The sequence below is a fragment of the Delphinus delphis genome, chromosome 10 (assembly GCF_949987515.2).
Source record: "Delphinus delphis chromosome 10, mDelDel1.2, whole genome shotgun sequence".
Classification (NCBI taxonomy): Eukaryota; Metazoa; Chordata; class Mammalia; order Artiodactyla; family Delphinidae; genus Delphinus; species Delphinus delphis.
The window spans coordinates 236,103-260,103 of NC_082692.2; the positions used below are offsets into that span (position 1 = coordinate 236,103).

General features: G+C 53.5%; 1 protein-coding gene across 2 annotated transcripts; it reads left to right on the forward strand.

Moving 5' to 3' along the window:
• Window positions 1-368: 368 nt before the first annotated feature.
• Window positions 369-17,987, forward strand: IRF4 (interferon regulatory factor 4). 2 transcript variants are annotated; one of them, XM_060023755.1, is made up of 9 exons: window positions 369-431; window positions 1,659-1,935; window positions 3,081-3,267; window positions 4,057-4,145; window positions 4,705-4,849; window positions 6,908-7,015; window positions 9,276-9,629; window positions 12,019-12,131; window positions 14,687-17,987. In XM_060023755.1, the coding sequence occupies exons 2-9, from the start codon at window positions 1,720-1,722 to the stop codon at window positions 14,828-14,830; spliced, it is 1,356 nt and encodes a 451-aa protein (XP_059879738.1). In that variant the 5' UTR covers window positions 369-431; window positions 1,659-1,719; the 3' UTR covers window positions 14,831-17,987. The 2 variants fall into 2 exon arrangements, with proteins under 2 accessions (XP_059879738.1, XP_059879740.1); XM_060023757.1 differs by having other exon boundaries at window positions 4,708-4,849.
• The last annotated feature ends 6,014 nt before the right edge of the window (window positions 17,988-24,001 follow it).

A 24,001-nucleotide genomic window follows, 5' to 3' on the forward strand; every position in this document is an offset into this window, starting at 1 on the left:
GTGGACAGTCCTCTGTCTTTGGTTACGCCAAGCCCCCTTCGCGCCGGACTGCCGCTCCTGCACAGGCCCTGCTACCCGCTCTTACAGCGCCGCTGTAGCGACTTTCGTTAGTTACCGGCGGGCCTCCCGCAGTCCCTGCGCGCAGGCCAAGTCCCCATTCGCGCCTTGCCCTTGGCAGGAAACCGCCCAACTGAGGTTCCCGTGCGCCCGACTCGAGGTGCGTCCCCAGCGCGGCCCCGCGCGCCCAGCTTTGCGCCCGCAGCCCCCCAGTCCCGCCAGGAGGCGCCCCCGGCTCGCCCCGCCCCGCCCCAGGCCCCGCCCCAAGCGGGGCTTTTAAGCTTTATAAAGTTCCTCTTTCGCACTTCGGAGGCTTAGTTTCACTGCTTGAACTTGGGACTCACCGCCGCCCTCAGCTCCGCGTCGGGGACAAGGTAAGACTTGGGTCGGGAAGGAGCACGGCTGCGAGGCGGGCACCACAGCGAACCTGCCGCGAGGCCAGAGGTCTCGGGGTCCATCTCGAGGGCAGCGCAGGGGCCCCAGCGTCGTCGCCAGCAGGGAGCACGCCCCTCGAGGTCGCCCCGACGCCCGTTCCATCCGCTCTTGGCCGGGCGCTCCCGCGGCCCCGGCGCGCACGGGTCGGCCCAGCCCGGGCCCGGGGAGGCCACGCTGTGGACCGGGTCGGATAACGAGCTCGTCGGGGCCCAGGCGTGGCCGAGGTGGGGCCGTCGAAGGAACCCACAGCGGGCGGCAGGCTTAACCGCGGGGGACGGTCCCCCCGCCCCGGGGCTGCTTCCCCTGCTCCTCCTTGAGGGGCTCAAACTCACCTCGGCCTCAGGCTCTGGCTTCCCGGCTGGTGGTGGAAGAGAGGCGCTCCGAATTTCGGCCGCTCCGGGCCCCGCGCTCCGCGACCCCTCGCCCTACCCGGCACATTCCCCGCCTCCGCTCTCCCCGGCCGGCCTCCGGCTCCAGCTGACGCTCGGCGCGCGGGGATCCCCCGCTACGAGGCTGCGCGGCTCGCTAAGGCTGGCTCGCTCTCTGCCTCTTGGGGCTCGCGGGGCCCCCCTGATCGTCGCCAGCTGCCGGGGCTCAGGGGCAAAAGAGTGTGCTGGGGCAGAGAGTGCGGGTCCCGGCGAAGGCCGCGGGGGGAGCTGCGGGCGCCGCGCGCCTGGAACGCCGGCCCGAAGGGGAGGCCGCGTGCGAGACACGCCGGGCCACCAAGGGAGTGGGAACTTGGGAGAGGGCACCAGTGGAAACTGACAGTGGCGCGGGAAATGGACTGGCCTCGGCTCGGGCCCGAGCCGAGTAGTTGCTGCAGGGGAGCAGCAACTACGAGTGCGCAGAGTGTCACGCGCGGTGGCGGTGGGATTGGGAGGGGGTCGGTGGGTGCGCGAAGGCCAGAGCCGCAAGTCTGGGCAGCGCGCGGGCTGCGCGCGGGCTGCGGGGCGTGACAAGAATGGAGAGTCCGGAAGGTGGGGTGGGAGGACGGCCTCCGGGGAGGCGGCAGGACGGCACGCGCCCAGAGCACCAGCCGGGCCGGCTGAAAGGTGCCTTCTCTTGGGACCTTAGCCGCCCCCGACTCGGTAGCGCGCGCCTTGCCGCCTCGGAGACTCCGGGGCCTCGTGGTCATTACCGGAGGGCGGCCCTCCTCTCCCCCGCAGCGCAGAGCGGGCGCAGGAGCGGATCTTGGGCGCGCGAGGGGACTGTGCCGGCGCGCTGGACATGAACCTGGAGGGCAGCAGCCGAGGCGGCGAGTTCGGCATGAGCTCCGTGAGCTGCGGCAACGGGAAGCTCCGCCAGTGGCTGATCGACCAGATCGACAGCGGCAAGTACCCGGGGCTAGTGTGGGAGAACGAGGAGAAGAGCATCTTCCGCATCCCCTGGAAGCACGCGGGCAAGCAGGACTACAACCGCGAGGAGGACGCCGCGCTCTTCAAGGTGCCTGGGGCGCGGCTTGGGGGGGTGGGGGGGCAGCGGCCCGCGCGTCCCGACCTGACCCGGGCTCCGCGGGCCCAGTGCGCAGCCGGCAGGCCGGCGGTTCTCAGCGGGGAGGGACGCGCGGGCGCCCCGGAGCGCCGGCTGGCCAGCGCCCCAAGCCCTGGGAGAAGGAGAGGGTTCAGCTTCTCTAGTGACTCGCAGAGGGAGGACCGGGTCCCAAGTCAGAGCGTGTGGGGCGCGCAGACCCCGAGGGTCAGACGCCGGAGGCTCGCCCACCAGGGAGAGGGGCGGTCCCAGGCCGCACCGCTGTTTCCGCCGGAGCCTCTTTGTGAACCTCTGGATCCCTCTTCGCCTCCCTTGATCCACACGCGTCTGTGTTTCAGGCTCCCCTTCTGTGAACGCCGGTGGGTGTGCTGGGCTGTGCCCCTCACTGTCTGGTCTCTGCTCCTCTGCGTCTGTTCTCTCCCGTCTCTCCCTGAATATTTTTTCGTCTTCTCACTCTCTGTCTCCGGCCTTCACTCTCCTACCTCTCTCTCCTCTCTGGTCCTTCCATCTGTGTGTCTCCCAATGTCTCACTGTCTCTGTCTGACTCCCTCTTTCCAAGTCTCTCTGGAAAGTTCTGTGCTGGTCTCTCTCCCGTCCCCATCGCCTTTGTGTTTCTCTCCCTTCCGCTTTCTCCCCTCTGTCCCTCTCAGGGTCTATCTGGGGGTTTCTCTCTTGTCCTCTGTGTGTGCGTCGCTGTCCTGACTGTTTCCCCCTTGGGCAGTTTACCCAGCGACCTGCGCATTAGGGCCCAGCCCTACCACCAGTGGGCAGAGCAGGCGAAGGGGACTTCCTCAGGGAACTGGCGTGCAGAATACCTCAGATCCTCTGACGTCCAGAGGTGCTGTATGGGTGGGCCCTCACCCCACAGCTCTGTCCCTGCTTCCCAGCCAACTCACGCCAGACCCTGTGGTTGGAGCCCTTCCAGGGGTCCTCCAATCTCACCCGCCTTTTACAAACACCTGCTGTCTTTCTGTCCCACGTTTTGGGCAACAGTGTGAACCTGAAGCCCCTGACACAATTCTTTCCTTTACAAATGCAATTCCCAGATTCTCTTTGGAAAGACCTGGATTTTAACTTTTTCCCCTCTTCCTTCCCACCAGGCTTGGGCGCTATTTAAAGGAAAGTTTCGGGAAGGCATCGACAAGCCGGACCCTCCTACTTGGAAGACACGTCTGCGATGCGCTCTGAACAAGAGCAACGACTTCGAGGAACTGGTGGAGCGCAGCCAGCTGGACATCTCTGAGCCCTACAAGGTGTACAGGATCGTGCCTGAGGGCGCCAAGAAAGGTGGGCTTCCTGGGTCGGGCCGCCGGGCACTTCAACGCCTCACTTTCACTGTGAGGGTCCCTTTCTCTGCCTGCTGCTTCTTATAGCCTGCCTGCCTCAGCCGCCCAGTCACGCTCAGCAGGCGACTTGCCCAAGTTCTCGGGTCATAAATTGAAATTCTCGTGGTTTTAGTGCAGAATAAGTTCTCAGACTCCAGGTCTCTACCTGTGTGCGTGCATGTGTGTGTGCTTTGCAGTAGTTCCACTACGATACGGGCCAGATTTCCAAGCCAAAAATGGAAAAGCTGTTTGAAGCTTTACTCATCCATCAGTCTCTCGTGATTAGCCATTTTGTAGAAGGGAAGCGTTCAAGCTCCGAATATTGTTACCACTCATAGTAATTTTAGAGTGTGTCATGGTCAACTGGGTGCTTATTCAAATTCACATTCCCACTTGCCGAGATCCTGACCTGTGTGTCAGAGTAGAGCCCGGGAATCTGCAATTTAAACAAACCGCTAGGTGACCTCACTAGCCGCACATCTCGCTGGGGAGCCCTCGAGGCCACAAGGCCCGCCACGCACTGTTTCTCTACTATGTATCTGTTTCTCTACTATGCTCCATACATACATTGGACCTTGTGGGAACCAGTTTAATGGCCTGGATAAACAATTGCCCAAGGAGACTGTAGAAAAACGCCTTACTTGTCAGTACTGTGTTCTGCATTCTAGGAATTAAACTCTCAGGTATTTTTCTAAGCCCTTCCAGTTCCCGTTTTCAACACTGTGCGTCTCCCTTTGGCCCAAACACTCAGGAGCGAAGCAGCTGACCCTGGAGGAGCCACAGGTGCCCATGAGCCGCCCGTACAGCATGCCGGCTCCTTACTGCTCACTCCCAGCCCAGGTACGGGGGGGCAGGGCTTCCAGGAGGGGAGGCCCCGGCAGAGACCTACAAGCAAAGCAGCAGAACTCCGTTTCTGCTGTTTGTCAATCTGCCAAACCAAATCCCGGGTCACTGGATGAACGGCTCAGTTTCCACCTGGTGTTGCTGGTTGGAAGTTAGGGAGGGGAGGTGGGTGTGTCTGCCTGTCGGTTAGACTCTGAAATCTGGGAACCGACCTTAGAGTCCAAGATTTTGGGAGCAGGGCTTTATCATGTGAAACCGCAGGGCAGCTGATCCCTGCAGACGCTTCTGATGTGAATCACAGCTCTGTTTTATTCACTTTGCTGGTAAAGGAAGGCACATTTCCCTGCGGTACTTTGGTGCCAGGTTTACCCATATGACGAAGCCTCACATAGGTCATCACTTTACAACACTGTCTCCATTGTGCCTTTTGCTTCTTCATGGCGGGTTTCCACCAAGCCTCTTTGGAAGATAAGGGAGCTCCCGAGGAGTCTGGGGGCTCCCCGAGGCCATCCCCGGGCTGGGCACTCTCCCCCCAGCTCCCCTCTGGCCCCTCCAGCAGGCTCACACCTACATGATTCCGCCCCACGACCGAGGCTGGAGAGAGTTCGTCCCTGATCAGCCCCACCCGGAGACTCCGTACCAGTGTCCTGTGACCTTCGGGCCTCGCAGCCACCACTGGCAAGGCCCAGCCTGTGAAAACGGTAAGGAGGGAGCTGGGGCAGTTCCTGTGGCCAGAGGGCCTGGCCCCGCCTGGTCTGTCCTCTGTGCCGTCCCACGGCTCTCACCTCCTCCGAGCCGCTAGGAAAGGCCCCGCATGCGGTGAAGGAGGAAAAAGGCCCCCAGAGGAGGACACCAAGGTTCACTGATGCCTGGTCTGCTGTGTGCCAGGACCCAGGCTCGGGCTGCCTCGTGGAACCTTCTTTAAGCATTGCAGGGATCTCGCCAGGCCCCTGAAAACTGCCCTGTTTTGTATAGGGATTCGCTCCCAGAATGCAAGCAACGTGCCCGAAGCTACTGGGTGAGAGTGAGGGCTGGGTTCAACTCCAGGTCTCCCAGCTCCGGAGCCAGGCCACGCAGGACGGGGTGTCAGGTTTCAGACTGGTTGGCTATGTTTTAAATTAGCTACTTAGTAAGTTAACATGTTTCTTCCTTCCTGAATAATCTTAAAGTTTATGTTTTAACCTTGGGCAAAAAGTAGTCGGTTTTGTCAGTCTTCCCAGAGAAGACTAGACTGTCCCTTAACGCTGACTGTCTCTGCCTACACTTCTGTGAAGTCAGCGTCCTGCAGCTGAGCCCAGGCACCCCTCCACAGGGACACCAGGAGATTATCGCGCTGGTGGCTTTCTCTCAGGCAGTGGTGTGCCCACGGCAGTTGTCACTGGGATTAGAGGTGATAGTAAGAAGGGGATGAATAAATACTATGAAGAAAACAGAAAAGGTCTCCACAAAAGGGCGCCCGGTTGGTGTTGGTGCTGGACGAGATTAGATGTGGTCCCCCCGGAGGCCTTCCCCAGACACGAGGATGAGATCTCTCAGCGAAAGCACTGATTTGCTAAGTGCAGAGAAGATCTCACACAGAACGTTCGTGCAGCAAAGCACAAGCTTGCAGGACTTCTGAGCTGTTACTGAAATAGAAATCCTGAGATCAGTCAACACACAGATGGCTCTAGGAGTATTTTTCCAGCCAGGTCCGGGTCACTCTTGGCGTGTGGGATTGAAGATGTATGCCATTATTTAGGATTTGTATTGAGTGGCATGTTTACAAAAAAGCTGAGAATTTGGTTTTATTAGCTTCTCAAGAGTGAGTTGCAGTGAAGGTTTGTTTTCCGTACTGTAGTGAGGGAATCAGCTGACATTGGACGGGTTTCTGGAATTCAGACCCGGGTCCGGGGCATGAGCTCTGCTGAACTAGTGACCCTGGTGAAGAGGCAATGCCTAGAGCTCTGAGAGGGTAGACTGGTGGACATATCTTGAAGCATTAAGTGACATTAGATGACACCCCAGCACAACGAGGTTCTACCACATACTCTTTCTCTGCTGACATTTAACACGGCAGCTGTGCCGGCAGGAACATGGCTCAGCCCCTCCTGGTTCCAGAAGCAGCGGCGAAGGGAATGCGGACAAAGCCACGGGCAGGGTTTTGATCCGGCTATTGGGCGTCAGATCTCATGTAGAGAGACCTGGGCTCACAGCTCTGCCACGAACTTGCTGTGTGAACGGGTGAATCACGCCTCAGTTACCCTGCGTATCAGTGACGGAGGAATGTTGGTCAAACGGCACAAACTTCAGTTAGGAGATGAATACGTTCTGTGGCTTCAGCCTGGCGAGCACAGTTAGCAATGCTCTGCTGTATTGAAAGTCGCTAGGAAAGTAGGTCTGAAATGTTCTCAGCGCGCGCGCGCGCGCGCGCGCGCGCGCACACACACACACACACACACACACACAGGTAATGAGGTGAGGCGCGGAGGTGTTAACTAACAAAGAAAGGAAGGAAGGAAAGAAGGGAGGGAGGGAGGGAGGAAGAAAATGACAGAGGGCGACTCCAATTTCCCTCGGGCTGTGAAAAGGCTCCTCCCTCCTTCAGCCTTGGTTTTCCCGACTGGACCTCGGCCTCCTTGCCTCTCGAGGGCCCAGGCCCTCCCCCACCGGGCTGGTGCACCCCCGGGGACCGGCGGGCCCCCCTCAGGGAGCCGCCTCCGCTCCCTCTGCCTCCGAGGGGCTCTGTCTAGGCCGCATCTGATTTTTATTTGCAAATGCAGGTTGCCAGGTGACAGGAACCTTTTATGCTTGTGCCCCGCCCGAGTCCCAGGCCCCCGGGATCCCCATAGAGCCAAGCATAAGGTCTGCCGAAGCCTTGGCCCTCTCAGGTGAGTGGGGCTCCCTGGAGGCGGCGTCTGTGAGGGTCCCCTCACCTTTGGGTGGATTCGTGGGGTTGGTGAGCTCAGCTGGGGCCTGGAGCGGGTGGACGCCTCTGACTCCCAGCTGGGAGAACGAGGTTAGCACAGTTAGCACCGAGAGGCCGGCTTCGGACCCTGATCCACTTCTGCAGGCTGGTCTGAACTGAGTCATTCTAAGCTCTGCACTGGCGTCTGACTGTCCAGGAATGTGCGGACCCTCCAGTTCCGTTTACCGAGGGTCTCCCTACAGCCAGCACCCCCATGACGCAGTGCAGCTTCTTGCAACAGCGCAGGGGCTGCTCGTTTTTGGAAAGCTCATCCTCCCCGCAGGCTTAGCCACAAACAAACAGTGGCCCCGTCGGTTTCCCGGGACGCGAGCTCTGGGTTCTCCGTCCTCGGCACGCTTGGTGCCTCGGTGAGGAGCATCTTGCATCGTGTGTCTTGCAAACAAATACAGATCAGATCTGGCTTTTAGAGTCTCTCTCTAAAGGAATCCCCATACCTCAGCGGTCTCTCCTGTTTTAAGGAAGATACCTGAGGTTTACTGAGCACGTGTAGTGTACGTACATTTACTTTTTAGATAATGTTTTGATTGTTTTAAAATGAGATTTGCATACATTGAAAATGGAAAGCTTAAGCTTCAGAATTCTCACCTTGCCCCCTGGCCTCTTTGAAAATGAGCGACAGAAAACAAGCTGAATTCTCAAGGTTTCAGGAGAGGAGAGCTGGGGCCCTTCCTTGCACCCAGGGGAGCTGGCCCACCGTCCTTGCACCCAGGGGAGCTGCCCACCGGCCTTGCACCCAGGGGAGCTGGCCCACCGGCCTTGCACCCAGGGGAGCTGGCCCACCGGCCTTGCACCCAGGGGAGCTGCCCACCCTTAGGCTCCTTTTGGTTCTGAGACTCTGAGGGAAGCCTGCTGCCTTTCTTCTTAGTTGCTCCTGGACAGTGGAGGGAGGAGAGGTTTCTGAACAGAAAGGCCTGTTTGTTTTTAGGAACTTTCAAACCCTTTTCTTGAGCACATAAGACTTGTGTGGGTGCCTGAAGAGTAGGAAATAAACAGCTATTTATATCCCCATGACCTCGTGATTTCTGATGACGTTCAGTGAAATGAAACCTCGAGTGGCCGACACCCACTCCTCGGGGTTCACAGCGGCAGGAGTCACAGAGGAGGCTTGAGGCAGTGATGTGGGTTGTTTGAGTCTCAAAACCTGCCCTTGAGGGATGAGAGGCTCTTGTGGGTTTCTCTGGGTGTGCGCAGTACAGACTAGTTAGCAGCCTGGCCCGTTGATCAGAGGACTGCCACCCGCTCAGGTTTGAACCCCGCAGTTACTGTGGGAGCTGTTGCCTCTCGGGAAGCCCTTTGGCACTCCAGGTCAGTGGCCCTTGGCAAACCTGGCCTGGTCCTTTCAGCCCATGGGTCGCATTTTAAAGAAGGTTCTAAAATCAGCAAAGTTTCAAAAATGAGTTCATCTCGTTTAGTGTTTGAGAAGCACAGTTCTAGAGCCAGCCTCAGACTCAAACACAAAGCGAAGTGGGTCTCAGCGGACTTTACGCTTGGGACGTTTCCCTCACGAGGTAATTTTATTATACAAGTGGTACATATACAGTGGAAAAATAATTTAGAAATCAGAAAAGCAAAAAATGGAAAATAGGAACGTCATAGTCCCACCACCCAGAGATCACCACTGTCAAGGCTTATGCTTCCCAGAACTTCAATGCATACTTGGATGTGTATAATTTTTTTAATGTAACCGGTATCATATTGATATTTTAGGGTAGTTTTGGATATGTGGACATATTTGCTTTTTTTTCCTGAAACACCATTGTACTCTTTTTGCTGGTAGAAATTATTTAAACTTAGGGTTTACTTCTTCCAAACTCCAAACCGATCGCTGTGCTTAAAATGAACTTTTGCTCGGCGGCACACGACTCGCTGTATTAGACCTAAGTGTTGCCATCACCACCCCTATGCTCTGCCCCCCAAAAAAATCCATGTCCCATACATTTGGAAAATGCTGAGCTAGAGGACATTACCCAGACTCGTACAGAGCTTCTCCACCACGGGGTGAGTCTCCGGGAGGGATGTAAGGCCTTGCAACGTCCGTCCCCCAGGCCCCTTCTTACGAGCGTCCCACCAAGGACACTTTGCTCTGGGCAGTCATTTGGCATCCTGGGGGGCACCAGCACCTTGACTCCTTAGCACTGACCCCGACGGGCCTGTGTTTGCAGACTGCCGGCTCCACATCTGCCTGTACTACCGGGAAGTCCTGGTGAAAGAGCTGACCACATCCAGCCCCGAAGGCTGCCGGCTCTCCCACGCCCACACCTATGACGCCAGCAGCCTGGACCAGGTCCTCTTTCCCTACCCGGAGGACAATGGCCAGAGGAAGAACATCGAGAAGCTGCTGAGCCACCTGGAAAGGGGCGTGGTGCTCTGGATGGCCCCCGACGGGCTTTACGCCAGGAGGCTGTGTCAGAGCAGGGTCTACTGGGACGGGCCCCTGGCGCTGTGCAGCGACCGGCCCAACAAGCTGGAGAGGGACCAGGCCTGCAAGCTCTTTGACACGCAGCAGTTCTTATCAGGTGAGCGGGCGCGTGTGTGCCGGAATGGGCCCTACCTGTGAGGCTTGGGGAGGACGGAGCTGGAGACGGCACGCCTGCCACAGGGGGCGAAGGCCGCAGGCCACTCCCAGCAGGTCTTCCTTCTGTGAGGCCCTGAGCCCGCGGGGCCCGATGCCAGAGTAGGTCTCCTGTTGGTCCGCCTGCCACCCCATCAGAAGGGCTGTGGAGGGGGATCGTCGGGGGCTGTGGTTCAGGCTGAGGTCTTGAAACGCCGGGATTCATCCAATACTCACCAACTAACAAGCTTCATACTTCACCGGCCAGTGTGTTCTCAGCAAGCACACCTGTTGGTGTTCCAGCTCTTTTAAGGGTCCTAGAAAAATCATAGGGTTATAAGTACACTGTGAGCGTCCGTGGTTCTGAGATGTATCAACCCCGAGCAGATGCTTTCCAGCAGCTGGGACCACGGCGAGCGTGTTGAACTGATTTTGCAGAGGGGAAATTATGAGACGGCTTTGAGTTGTTTCTAGGTTTCAAATCACATTTTCCAGAACCAGTAGGTTTTGTTTTCCCAGTTTTGATTTCATGACAATTCAGTCAGCCCTGGGCCGGCTTTTGTGAGGCCTTCGGCCACCTTCTGGTGGAAGGTGGTCCGGAGTTTCCACTTAGCTGTCCCCATTCACAGTGCTGCTTCTGGACGGAGAAGCGGTTGCCCTGCTGGCTACTGCCCGTCCTTCCTCAACCTCATTCTTAACTCTTCTCATACAGGCGCATCCTCAGAAACACCCTGTGTCTTTGGGCTGTCACGGGCCCCTCCTTTCCCTGAAGCTGCTTCGTGATTCAGTTCACGTGAAGCACAGAGCGCCTGTGAGCTCCACCACCAGACACTCGCTCAGCCTTTGGGGCTCAAGTGGCCCACATTTGCTCAGGCTCCTCCAAATTCTCTTGCTGCCCCAAACAAACATGTCCCTGGATGACTCACCCTCCCCCAGAGGCAAAACGGGAGGAAGAGGGAGAGCCGAGGCTCTGGTCTCCAGGCAGCCCACCCCCCCCGACCCAAGCCGCGAGCTGCCTCCGAGCAGACTGTTCTGTCCATCCTGGGGCCCAGCGTGTGGACCGAGGGGGGCTCCGAGGAGGGGCCGAGGGCCGCACCTCTGGGGTCTGAAAGAGCCCTGCCTTTGGATCTCCTCCGAGGCCGTGGGTCTTGGAAGCAGAAGACATGCTGGGCCGGGGGCTTCATCCAGGGAAGAGGCCCGCTTCTCTGGCAGGCGGGACGCCGGCAGTCGGCCTCCGGGGCGGTGTGCTCGCTCATGCTTGCGACCAGGAGCTGCTCTGGCTTGGCGGCTTCCTCTGTGCCCAGGGCAACCTCTTATCTTGAAGTGTTTACTGAGGCTCAAGGAGGAAACTGTGAACTAAAGAGCTGCAGCTGTGCAGACCAGCCCCACAGTCGCGGATTCCCGCGAACATTCTCAAGCTACCAGGCAACTCGGCCGACTTTTTCAGAGAACTGTGCCAACGCAACAGGCGTGGGTGTCACCTCCCACCTCGCACTGTGGAAGCTTTGCACACGTTCTGCCGAAGTCGGTTAGGTTTGATTTGAATTCTGGAAGAGAAAAAAGCAGGAAGTCAAATGGTCCAGTGAGTGAGCTAGAAACTTTTCTTCGGTTGAAGAGAACAGTGGAAATCTTTGAGAACCACCCATTCAGGCCCCGCAGGCTGCTGGGGACAGCCCCGCCGTGCAGCGGCTCACGTCTGATAAGGCGACAGCCGCAGCTCTGCAGACGGGCTAGCGCCTGCGTGAGCACACTTCTTCTGGGGACCTGAGGACAAGCAGGAGACCCTAGAGGACAAGCAGGACAGCCGGAGGTCTGAGGGTGGGCAGGGACAGCGTCCCGTCAGGGTGAACGCAGGCGCCTTCGGGACACGCATCCACAAAGGTGGGCCCGGCGCTTCATCCAGCGCCGCCCTCCCTTCTCAAACCCACGGCTGCCCCTGATGGGCTCAGCCTCCCAGATTCTGCGGTGCCCGAGTCACGTGGACCGCGGGTTTGAGGGCTCGGCAGCTCTGAGATGAGGTTTCTAAGTCATCCTGGCTCAAGTCAGAAAAGTCTGATTTTAAAGCACATTTTCTCCGTGCGTGAGGGACTCTTCTGGCTCCATTTCCTTTTCCTCCTTCACCCATTCCTGCTGCCCTCGCCTCCTCTGGGTCCGAGGCCGCAGAGCAAGGTGCGTGGCCCCCTTGAAGTGAAGGCGGGGCCGTGGGAGAGACCCGCGTGAATGGGCGTGCGCACTCCTGCGTCTGCTCCCACTGTCCCCCCTGCTCTGGCCTCCAGGTCAGCGTGGGCTCCCTCCCCAGCCTGCGTCCAGCGCTCGGCTGGCTTTCTGAGTGGTTTCTCTTGTGCTCTCTGCAGAGCTCCAAGCCTTTGCTCACCATGGCCGGCCTCTGCCAAGGTTCCAGGTGACGCTGTGCTTCGGGGAAGAGTTTCCAGATCCCCAGAGGCAACGGAAGCTCATCACTGCTCACGTGAGTGTCCAGTCACCTTCGGGTGTTTGAGTTTCCCTGACCCTCGTCAGGGACAGGGCCCCATTTAGAGGAGTTCAGATGAGAAGTAAGTGTCCAGGGACCTGGGCAGAGGGGATGGAGGGAGGGAAGGTGTCCAGTGAGTGGTGCAGGGGTGCAGCCCAAGGACCATGTGCCTCCCAGCCCTGGACATGTGCTCATCACCGCTGGGGGTGATCTCCAGCCCTGGGCGGCACCCATCCCATCTTTTTTATTTTTCAAGGAAATTGTCATATTCCCATTTTACAGGGTTTTAAAAGGATGATGCTAAAAGTTGCCCTTTAAAATTCTTCACGTTTAATATTGCTTTTAAAATGCCAACCAGCTGATCTTCACTTGAAGGGAAAGTTTTTCCCAAGTGGGAAGCTGTCCACTGACTTGAGTATTTTGTAGGCCCCCTCCTAATGTCCCCCCAAATCCTCTTTTATCTCTGCATTTTTAGAAACTATTTAATTTTTGGAAACCAAGGGCCATGTGCTATTTGGAGGCGTGAAATCTCTCAAGGACGCCAAGTCGCTCAGGCCACGGCCATGTTCTCCAGCAGAGCTTAAGATGCATTCACCTGTGCAAAGTAAACATCTTTCACAGAAAAGGAAAGAAAAAGGGTTAGATAGATAACATGTAGCATTAATTTGCCACAGAAAACAGAGCTTTGAATACTGAAGATTTTTGAATTTGAAGACTCTGTATTGCTACATACCTGCAAGGGTTATTAATGGGCCCAGGTAATGGGCAGCAACAGGTAAAAAGTTACATCAAATAATAACAGAATTCAAGTCAGATTTTATTTTATTTTTTTTAAACACCTTTATTGGAGTATAATTGCTTTACAATGGTGTGTTAGTTTCTGCTGTATAACAAAGTGAATCAGCTATACATATACATATATCTCCATATCCCCTCCCTCTTGCGTCTCCCTCCCACCCTCCCTATCCCACCCCTCCAGGCGGTCACAAAGCACCGAGCTGATCTCCCTGTGCTATGCGGCTGCTTCCCACTAGCTAGCTATTTTACATTTGGTAGTGTATGTATGTCCATGCCACTCTCTCACTTCGTCCCACTTACCCTTCCCCCTCCCCGTGTCCTCAAGTCCATTCTCTAGTAGGTCTGCATCTTTATTCCCATCCTGCCCCTAGGTGCATCAGCACCATTTTTATTTTAGATTCCATATATATGTGTTAGCATATGGTATTTGTCTTTCTCTTTCTGACTTACTTCACTCTGTATGACAGACTCTAGGTCCATCCACCTCATTACAAATAGCTCAATTTCGTTCCTTTTTATGGCTGAGTAATATTCCATTGTATACATGTGCCACATCTTCCTTATCCACTCATCTGGTGATGGACACTTAGGTCGCTTCCATGTCCTGGCTGTTGTAAATAGAGCTGCAATGAACACTGTGGTACATCTAATAATGTTCCTTATTGAACTCTGAAATAAAACACTAACCTTAAACACACATCCCCTGCTTCTTGATTATAAAATCAAAAAACAACCAACCAATAAACAGAAATATAGTCCCCACAAACTTTAGAGTTTTCTCATGGATTCTCTCCAGCGATCGATAGATTTATTGATATAATAACTGATTCTTGTTAACAACTGTCAAAGGACTAAATAGTCTCGGTCCTGGTGAGTAACATCTCTGAAAGCGGTGGTGAGCCCCTGCGTCTGAGTCTCAGGGCTTGGACACACCGGCCTGGCTTGGTGAGGACGTAGCCCCAGCTGGGACCATGAGCCCGAGGTGATGGAGGACGGATGCGTGTGCACCCAGGAGTCCTGCTCCTTTTATTATGGATTTAATTTACTTCAGTTACCTCAGATGAGTTACGCTTAAGTCATTTTATGTCAAATAACATAAAGGCTCACGTGACTAGCACAATCGATTGGCTGAAAGCATTCGGATCTCTTAGATGCTGCAAGTTCAGGAAAAGCTGAATGTTGGATACTTTCTGGTGAATGTGGTCCACACTAATAGCCAAACTAGAGGAATCTTGGGTCAGTTAACTTCTCTTTTTCCACAGTAGCAGTTTTGCTGTTGTTTGGTTTTGCTTCTTTCTTTCTTTTATCTTTGGTTTAGAAATATACAGATTACCAGGTCATCCATGAATTGTAAATCACTGAGCCCCTCATCCCTGTCAAACTGCAGATGTGGAAAAATAAATCCATTGGCCTAAATTACCCGATTACCTTAAATTTACCTTTAACTTGGTCGTTTTATCCGATTAGCTTCATTCAGTCCTAGTTTAACGTAAGTTTCAAGCGGCGGCTGGTTTACAGGTACCAGCTTTCCCTTCCCCTTCAAGGGAAACCCAGAATTAAGTATATTCTGTTTATAGGCTGGTGTATGCGAGGACTCACACAAAGTCAGTTCTCCAGAAGGCTCCCAGTGTGACGTGTTTCGATGAGTCATAGCACCTCACTTTAGACCTGACTGTATCCTTAGGTATGGAGGGTTATTGCAGGACGTTAGATAGAAGAACTCAGTAACATCTCTTTTCAATCTTTCACTAAAGGTCGAGCCTCTGCTGGCCAGGCAGCTGTATTATTTTGCTCAGCAAAACAGTGGACATTTCCTGAGAGGCTACGACTTACCCGAGCACGTCAGCAGCCCCGAGGATTTCCACAGGCCCATCCGCCACTCCTCCATCCAAGAGTGAGGACGCCAAGACCAGAGATGTTGCTTCATTGTAAATGAAGAGAACAGCTGACTGAGCCCCTACTTTTTCTTTTGAGGAATGTGGGAACTGGGGCTTCAGTCCCACACCTGAGGAAAACATTGAATTGACAGATGAGCTTTTTGCAAAAGGAAGACTGGTATTCAGGGTCTTCTGTAGACCCTGACGATAATGTGAAAACTGACTGAAATGTGTTTACATTTACTGAAATGCCGTGTCCAGTTTGATGTGGACTCTCTCTTGCATGAAGACTGAGAAACCTGTGTCTCAGTGCTTACCACTAAGGACGGCATGAAGGCACCCAAGAGCCGTTCTGCTTCTCAGGGAAGGAAAGCCTAAGTTTGAGTCTGCTCTGCCCACAGGAGAAGTGTACCGACACCTGTGGACGGCTGCTCTGTAGGAAATGCTTGCTGATAGAAGGACCCAGACTCAGCCCTGGGGGTCCCTCCCCAGGATGGCGCCCGCCCACCTCCCATCCACACTCCCTATGGCCCCAGAAGCTAGTAGGCGAGACTCCGCTGTGTTTTCTTGAGCCAAAAGCATTAGGGCCGCCCTGAATAGAGCATTTTTTCTACCAATGACTGTTAAGATAGTTGTCTTTCTGCCTCTCGTTCTATAGAAATTATTGCTAAAATTTTTTTTCTTAAAGACAACAACAAAAAAAGACAGCTCAGCAACCCGAGTACTAAAGGTGTATTTTTGAAACGTGGTCGACACGTGGTCCTGCTTGTTTGTTAGGCGACCAGTTACCACGGCAACACTAAGAGGAGGAGCCCCTACTTGTCCCGGTGGCGAGTCCTGTAGGGAAGGGAGGACAGGGCTTCACAGATTGCGTAATTGCAGGCTCAGTGAGCTGCTTTTGCTTATTGGTATATTATATGCTTCCTCATGCCAGTGACGGTTTGACAGGGCCTTAAAAATGCTGGGCTTTTCCCAAATACAGCTCTTCATAGAATTACTAAGATCTCCACTTGCGTACTTAAACCTGATCGCGTATTTGTTGTTCCTTCTGGGAAAGTAGAGATATTTAGACTGTGATGTAGCAGCTGTGTTTCTGTCACACCGGGAAATAACTGCTGTTACTTTCGGCTCAGCACAGGACTCGATAGTTCTCTTACTCTAGTCTATATTTTTAATTCATTCAACAAACTTGCATTAGACAGATTGGAGCTTTCATCCAGCTTAGTAAGCAGTGAAGCCTGAGAATGTCGTTTCTTTCTGTTTTTTCTTTTGAAGAAGTTTTTAGGGATAAAATAATACATATCAACTACAGAAAATATAAACTGTATAAAAGGGCAAAAACCAAGTGAATCTTCCTTTGTTCCAGGCCCAATCCTCCTCCCTAGAGCTGTCCACAAGAAGAGTTTGATTCTTCCAGCACGTTTTGCTTTTCTATAAATATACATAAACTTAAAACACCTCGGGGTCTTCCGTGCACTCACGCGCATGCAGTGTCCTGTCAATCCCACGACACAGGTTCACCTCGTTCTTCCCAGAGGTGGGGCTTCAGCAGCCCCCTCGTGGCCATCAGCACAGTTGAAGGTGCATCAGCCACTCGGAATACACACATTGGGACAGTAGATGGTATTCTGTGGTCTGCAGTGACTTATGCATCTTATAGATGCGAGTGCTGGGGGTGTATTACCCCAAGGGGGAGACAGATGAGCCACTAGCGCCCAGAGCGGTAGGTGTGTCCCGGCCGTGCCGCCCTCCCGGCTCTTCAAGGAGACGCTTACTTTCAGTTGTTGTTATGGGCCCTTTCCTTTTCCTCCCTTTTCAAACATTAAGCTGCTTTGACTCTGGAGTTACATTTTCTGGAAAATGCTGTTGGCCTGGGCCAGGCCCCCTTCCCACCTCCACACTCGGGTGTGTTGGCGTTCTTTCGTTCTGAGGGATCCAGAGCGTGAGGGGTAAATGGACTAATTATGAAACGGTCCCGATGAAGGACCCTGACAGCTGTCTCAGGACATTTGAGAAGGGGCCTCCTTCCCTGACAGTGGCCTCAGCAAACCAGAGTTGAGTTTGCTCGCAGAGCTTAGGTGCTGCAGAGCTTAGGCCCTTGTTATCCGAAGGCGCTTTGAGGTTCGCTGGAGGAGAAAGGCCACAGGGACGTTCCTGCCTTATTTCTCGTTCTTGAGACTTAGGAACACCATGGGCAGTAACCGGTGTCTTCCGGAACACGACGGAGAGCTCGTTGAAACCAAGGCTTTGGAAGCCGCTCGGTCACGGTACAGAGCACCCAGAAAGACGGCCCTGTTTGAGACTGCTCCCCTGGGAGAGAGCGCACCACGGTGTGGGAATCACCTACACCGGCCGTGAGCAGAGCGGCATCTGTGAGGCTCAGGTGTGAACAAGATCGTCTTCCTGTGTCACTGCATGCAAGCCTTGGTGCAGGTCTGCCGTGGGCCGATGTCCACGAGGCTGGTGATGGGGTTGCATCCACAGGGAAGGCTGCACCAGGGAAGGGTTTTTTTTTGTTTTTTTTTTTTTTGCATGAGTCATTTTTTCAGTAAAAATCCAGACACAGTTCAAAGCCCCTTCCGTTCCTCTTTGGTCACGTTTCTCCCCTTTCTCCACGGGCGAATGCCTCTCTGACGGTGGCGCACTTCCCCAAGCTCTGTTATTTTAACACGCGCCCCCTGAACGGCTTGTAGCTGGCTGGCGCCGATCTCAATGCCGCTTTCGGGCCGCCCTGCCACAGGCATCCGTGTGCAGCTTGCCTTTTCCGTGGCCCGTCTCAGAGCTGGACCCCCGGCAGTGTGCTCACTGCGGTGGGAGAGCCGTCACGTGCATGCAGGGAAGGTCGGCTCTGCTGGTATTTCTCTTCCCGGCTTTCAGGAGGACATGTGCGTGGAGTATGGCTGAAGCGCAGGAGAGACGGGCCAACCTCCTCCAGGGTCAGCTCGCATCTTGCCTTGGACCCTTGGAGACGGGAGGGGCCTGACAGGTCGCGGGTGCCCCCTGCGTCCCGCTCTGCAGGCGGAGAGGGCCGCGTGGCTCCCTCACCCCGATGCTGCGCTGTGCAGCCCGGGCGCCAGGCTGAGCATTCCTTGGACAAGCGTACATCATCGTGTCACGAATTCTGCTGTAAATCGCTTTTCAAAGCAGACTGATATTTGTGATAACGTGGCGTTTTAGATACTTGATAAATAAAGACTTTGTAAAAAAGTGATCTGTTATGGGCCCGTGCGTGTTATTAATCCCTTATCTGGATAGCTTTTTAATACTTCCTCCTTCTGCTGCGTTCGGCAGCCTGTTTCCTTCCTGGTTCCCGTGAGCCTCGCTAAAATCAGATCTCAGAGTGCGCAGCTTGTTCATAAACACCTGCCCCCCGCGCCCACCCTCCGATGCCCGCTAAGCAGGACAGGAACGACCCTCGCCCCCTGGCTGCGTCTCACAAGTTCCCGCAGAGCCGAGGACACTGTGTCAACATTTCCTTCGATTCTGTCGCTGTTGCTAAAGGGCAGGGGCTGTAGCATCTTGAACGTGGAAAATGACATAAAGCCGTGTGTGGGGAGCACAGATGAGGCCGTGCGCCCTCCTCCCCCGGCTCTGGCCGCTGTGACCCGCCCTTCAGCCCGCCAGCTCCTGTTCGCGGTCACAGTGTTAAAATCCTTGCAGCGAAGATGGAGTGGAGCTGTCAGCAGTGACTGCACTTTGCAGCCAGGAGCCCAGAATGTTAGCTAAGAACAGTTTTGGATGTGCTAAGTGGTAACCAAACAGAAATAATGGGAAAATAAACTACGACACTGCTTTTGGGGGCTCTGTCTGCTCAGAAAGTGTGGAAGGATGTGAGTCAGTGTCATAGCAAGCTTTTTCACGTGATCTATCAACTCATTGCATCTGAAAGAGGGTTTAAAGGGATTCTGTGCCCTTGAACTTGTTCTCAAGTGATTCCACACCTCTGTCGAGTACCACATTTGTAAGATTTCTTCACACACAGGGCGCGTTTGGCTGCACTGGATTCAGTTTCCTTGACAAGTAAACCCTTTTATGTGGAGTGCATGAGCAAAGCACGCCTCTGCCAGAGAAAATCATCACCTTTCACACCGTCTCTCTGGAAAGAAACTCCAGGGGTCATACTAGGTCATTTTCTTCTAGGAGAAGCTATACCTAAATTAACCCTGGCAGCTGGATCAACATCTTCTGACTTAGAGGAGAGTTATGAATTCAAGGCTGTTACAGGCACCTGGAGAACTGGGAACTCTTTCAGCGACCCCTGTCCCCCAGGGGACAGTGTGTGTCCCATGCTGTCCTTGGAGACTTCCTGGAGGGCAGAGGCCTTGATGCCGTCAGCAGGCATCTGCCACAATATATCATAAAGTTCATTTTACCCCAGTCCTTGAGCGAATGGTCAGAAGTTTGGAATCTGCGGCCACTTCATGATCCTTGAAAGCTGTTACTTTGCTTCTTTAAAAATTACCATTCTCAGTTTCCCCCCTTTCCCATCTGGCGGGCATGATGGTGGCTTCGTAGAAAATCATCCAGCAAATAAAACATCTTTGCCTCTTTTGTCCTCTCTTTCTGGGTCAGGTTTCCACAGCAACCTTCCTCTGGAGGAGAATCAGCAGGTCATCCAACACCTCGGTCCTCATTTCTCACCATCTCCTCGGTCCTGCTGAGCGGCCGCAGGGCCCCAGGCCCCTCCTCTCTCCTGGAAGACCTCTCCTGCTGCCACATGGCCACCCCTTTCCTCCACCAGGTCCCAGCTCTGACGGCGTCCCTTTCTGGAGGCATTTCTTCACCCCCAGGGAGCCTTTCCTGGTTGCACCCGCTGTTTGGCTCAAGGAAGGGTGATGTTGAAATACTGGAGAAACGCTCCTTCCATGTATACCCACCTTGCTCACTCGCAGGGCAGAAAGAGGACACTGTGGCTCTTGTCCTCCAAAGACACTGGCTCTTGTTGAGAAAGGAGTGGACTCAAGGAGACTGGAGTTTAAGAAAGATCAACCCTTTCAGCCCTTCTGGACTCAGATGCCCAGAGCCGAGGACAGAAGACAGAATGAGAAGAAGTGAGGGTGCAGTTGTCAGTGGCTCCCAGGTGAAGGAGAGCTGTCCTCTGTCTCCTGGAAGGAGGCTCTAGGGAGTGGACCTGAAAATAGCTTGTTGGAGGAGCAGTTCGCGCAGGTTCAGAGGGTGGGGGGCTGGACGGGAGGAGAGCTCCACGCACTCTGTGCGGGCTGAGCGGTGGACACTCGGGTGTGTCTGAGTGGAGATCAAGCTGAGGACCAGTGCCCCACACTTTCTCCCCTGCCCAACCACCTGGCATCACAGACGCAGCACCAATTGTAGTGCCAACTCAAGGAAAGGGGAGCGATCCAAAGTGAATTGAGATTGAAATTCCCTGGGGGAGTAAGAGCTAAAATGAAAATTACACTGTTAAAGAAAACATGAATTATATTGCTTGAAAACATTAGCCAAGGCTTCCATTTGTACCTGCTGCGTCTGTAGTATGACACTGGCCATTCTTTGTTGTAGTCGCCTATTCATTAATTTTCTTCCCTAAATAAACTGCTTGAAGACGGGTGTTGGGCCTCACCATGTACAGTAAATCCCCTACATACGAACCTGCAAGTTGCAAACTTTCAAAGATGTGAACGTGCGTTCACATGCCCAATCATGTGAGTTAGTTCACGTGTCTGGCGTACGTTGTCACGTGCCTGCATCCTTGACAAGTGGTTGTACTTTTGTGTACTTTACTATACAGAGTATAGTAGTACAGTATCTTTATTTCAAGCCCAGGATGTCCAGAAGCAAGTGCAAAAGCTGTAGCTGGTACTACTCTACTTTCCAGAGTCCTGTACTGTAAGATTAAAAAGGTTTTCTTTATTTTCGTGTTTGTTTTTTATGTATTATCTGTGTGAAAAATATTATAAACCTATTACAGTACAGTACTACGTAGCCAATTGTGTTAGTTGGGTACCTAGGCTAACTTTGTTGGACTTACAAACAAATTAGACTTACGAACGCACTCTTGGAATGTAACTCGTTCATATATAGGGGACTTACTGTACCTGGTACCTGCAGGGCACCACACACGTGACTCGGAAGGATCTGTCCACTACATCCAGCAGTGTCCAGGGCTTGTGAGCTAAATGAAGGCCACATATAGAATGGGACACCATGTCCCATTTCAACATGTGCAGTGGAGAAATGTTTGTTACGTGGTTAGGTGAAAAGAAAGCAGGTTTTACAGCAATGTGATAAATGTTGAAAATTTTTATGAAATCCATGTGTGAAATTTTTTTGAATAGTCAAAAGTGTAAATTGTAACTCTGAGTGTTGGAGTGATGGAGATTTTTATTTTTCTTGTCCACTTTTTTGTATTTTCCAAAGTTTCTCCTATGATCATATATTTAGTACCAGAAGGGAAAAACAAAAGAGCACAAAGTGTAGTCCTTCTAGGTTGGTATATCCTTTTCAATGTGTGTGGGGGGGGTTTCTTTCTTAAGTCGCTATATGGGGTCCCCAGTGGTCCCGTTTCCAGGGGACACAGAGCTCAGGGTGGCCTTCCTGCCGGGAAGCAAGGGACCCCTGGTGCTCAGCTCTCCCCTGGCCCCAGGGGCTGCCAGTCTCCCACCTTCCTTGGGTCCTTGTCTTCCTGCTATTTCCCCTGGAAAGACGATCTCCTCAGAACCATCTGTTCTCCACCATGGACGGTCCATATGATGCTTGAGGCCCTCTCTGGTCCCTCTGAGGTCCTCCCTAAGCCTCCATCACCTCCACGCTCCCTGGGGGACCTGCATTCCTCCTTCCCCCCCGCCACCAACCCTATTTGCTCCTGCAGCCTCACTCTTTGCCTTACTTCGTGTGAATGGCAAAAGGTAGGGTTGCTTGAAAACAGGAAAGAAAAAAGCCTTGATGTATATTTTTAATTGTGGTAAAATGTATGATCTTTAAGCCCACGGCTCAGTGGCATCATGTACGTTCACTTAACGCTGTGCAGCCTTCACCACCATCATCCCCAGAACTCTTTTCATGTCTCCAACTGAAACTCTGTCCCCAATGACACTAACTCCCCCTCCCTCTCCCTCAGGCCCTAGAAACCACCATCTACTTTCTGTCTATGAATCAGACTCTAGGGGCCTCACGTAAGTAAAGTCATTCAGTACTTGTTCTTTGTAGCTGGTTGATTTCATGAACATAATGTCCTCGAGGCCCGCCCGTGTTGTAGCCTGTGTCAGGACTTCCCTCCTTTTTAAGGCTGAATAATGTTCCATTGTGTGGATGGACCACGTGTTGACTATTCATTCACCCTTCTACGGATGGACATGTGGGTTTCCTTCACCTTTCAGCTACTGTGGCTAATGCTGCTGTCAATATGGGGGTACAATACCTGTTCGGGACCCTTCTTCTAATTCTTTGGGATGTATGTGGAATTGCCAAGTTGCCTGGTAACTCACTTTTAATTTCTGAGGCTCCTCCACACCGTTTTCCACAGCAGCTGCACAGCCTCACACTCCCACCACCAGTGCACGAGCGTTCCAATTTTTCCACATCCTTACCGACACTTGTTATTTTCTGAGGAGCATTTTTTTTTAAACTCTGTTCATTAACAAACACCTCCTGAAGATCCACTGTGTTCCCGGCCCTCTGCTGGCCTGCACAGCCTCCACAGGGCAACACCCAGGCTGTCGAAGGAGGGGCGTGGACTGAACAGGCGTTGTGGGCAGGCGCCTCCACTGGCTGGGCGGCAGTGTGGCTTCCAAGAAGGATGCATTTTCATCCTTCATTTTTAAGCTGCAGAAACTGAGGCTCAGAAATCCTGAAGTCACTGCCCAGTGTTGGACAACTACTAAGAGGCAAAGCCAGGACTCTAACGTAGACCTAACTTCAAGCTGTAGTCGAGGGGCAGAGAGGCTGAGAGCGCCCATCCGCAGCCATCAAACCCAGGCTTTCTGAGACGTTTGGCCTTTTTCACCAAGACAACACCCACAGGTGGGGGCCGATCCCTTTAGATGGGAAAGTGACCAGAAGCAGAGACTTCCCTAAAGGGAGAAGAACCAAGGATGCGGGAGCACGTGCTGAGGTACGGCAACCCTCTCTCGGGTTCTCTTTACTGTTTCCCGGGTGCTAAGTTCCTGTGATCCTTGACGGAATCCTAGCGGACAATATTGTATTTCTCGCCTGTTGTTGGGGAAACTGAGAGCCGTGAAAGTAGGTACCTTGTTACAGTTGTGTGGCCAGCAAGTCCCCGGGAAGGAACCCGACCCCAGGTCGTCCTGCACCGTGGCCCCATCTTCCTGCTGTGAAATGCTCTGTTTTTGAGTTTCTTTTTTTTTTTTTTAATTTCAATTTTTTTTTTTTGGCTGCGTTGGGTCTTCGTTGCTGCGCGCGGGCTTTCTCTAGTTGCCGCGAGCGGGGGCTACTCTTCATTGTGCTGCGCGGGCTTCTCATTGGCTTCTCTTGTTGCGGAGCTCGGGCTCTAGGCACGCGGGCTTCAGTAGTTGCAGCACGTGGGCTCAGTAGTTGTGGTGCACAGGCTTAGTTGCTCCGCGGCATGTGGGACCTTCCCGGACCAGGGCTCGAACCCGTGTCCCCTGCATTGGCAGGTGGATTCTCAACCACTGCGCCACCAGCGAAATCCTGTTTTTGAGTTTCTTGAGCATCATTGTGCTAGATGCTGAGAGTTAGTGACGTGGAGATGTTGGTGGTTGTTAGGTTAAGCTTGGTACTTATCATGAGCTCCTTTGAGGGGAGGGAAGGTATCTTATTTCAGGTTTCCTAAATTTTAGTCACATATATTCTGCCTTCAAAATTTTGTTTATAATTATGTAAATATTATCGAATTAACATTTATGATGACAAATATTATTTATTCAATATGCTATTATCTATGTAAAATGTGACTTCTCAAAATACATTTAAAAGTCCTGTTATTTTTTTTTTTTTTTTTTGCGGTACGCGGGCCTCTCACTGTTGTGGCCTCTCCCCTTGCGGAGCACAGGCTCCGGACGCGCAGGCTCAGTGGCCATGGCTCACGGGCCCAGCCGCTCCGCGGCATGTGGGATCTTCCCGGACCGGGGCACGAACCCGCGTCCCCTGTATCGGCAGGCGGACTCTCAACCACTGCGCCACCAGGGAAGCCAGTCCTATTATTTTTAAAACAATCTTTAGGTTGACTCACTTTTCAAGTTTAAATGTCTGTTTTAG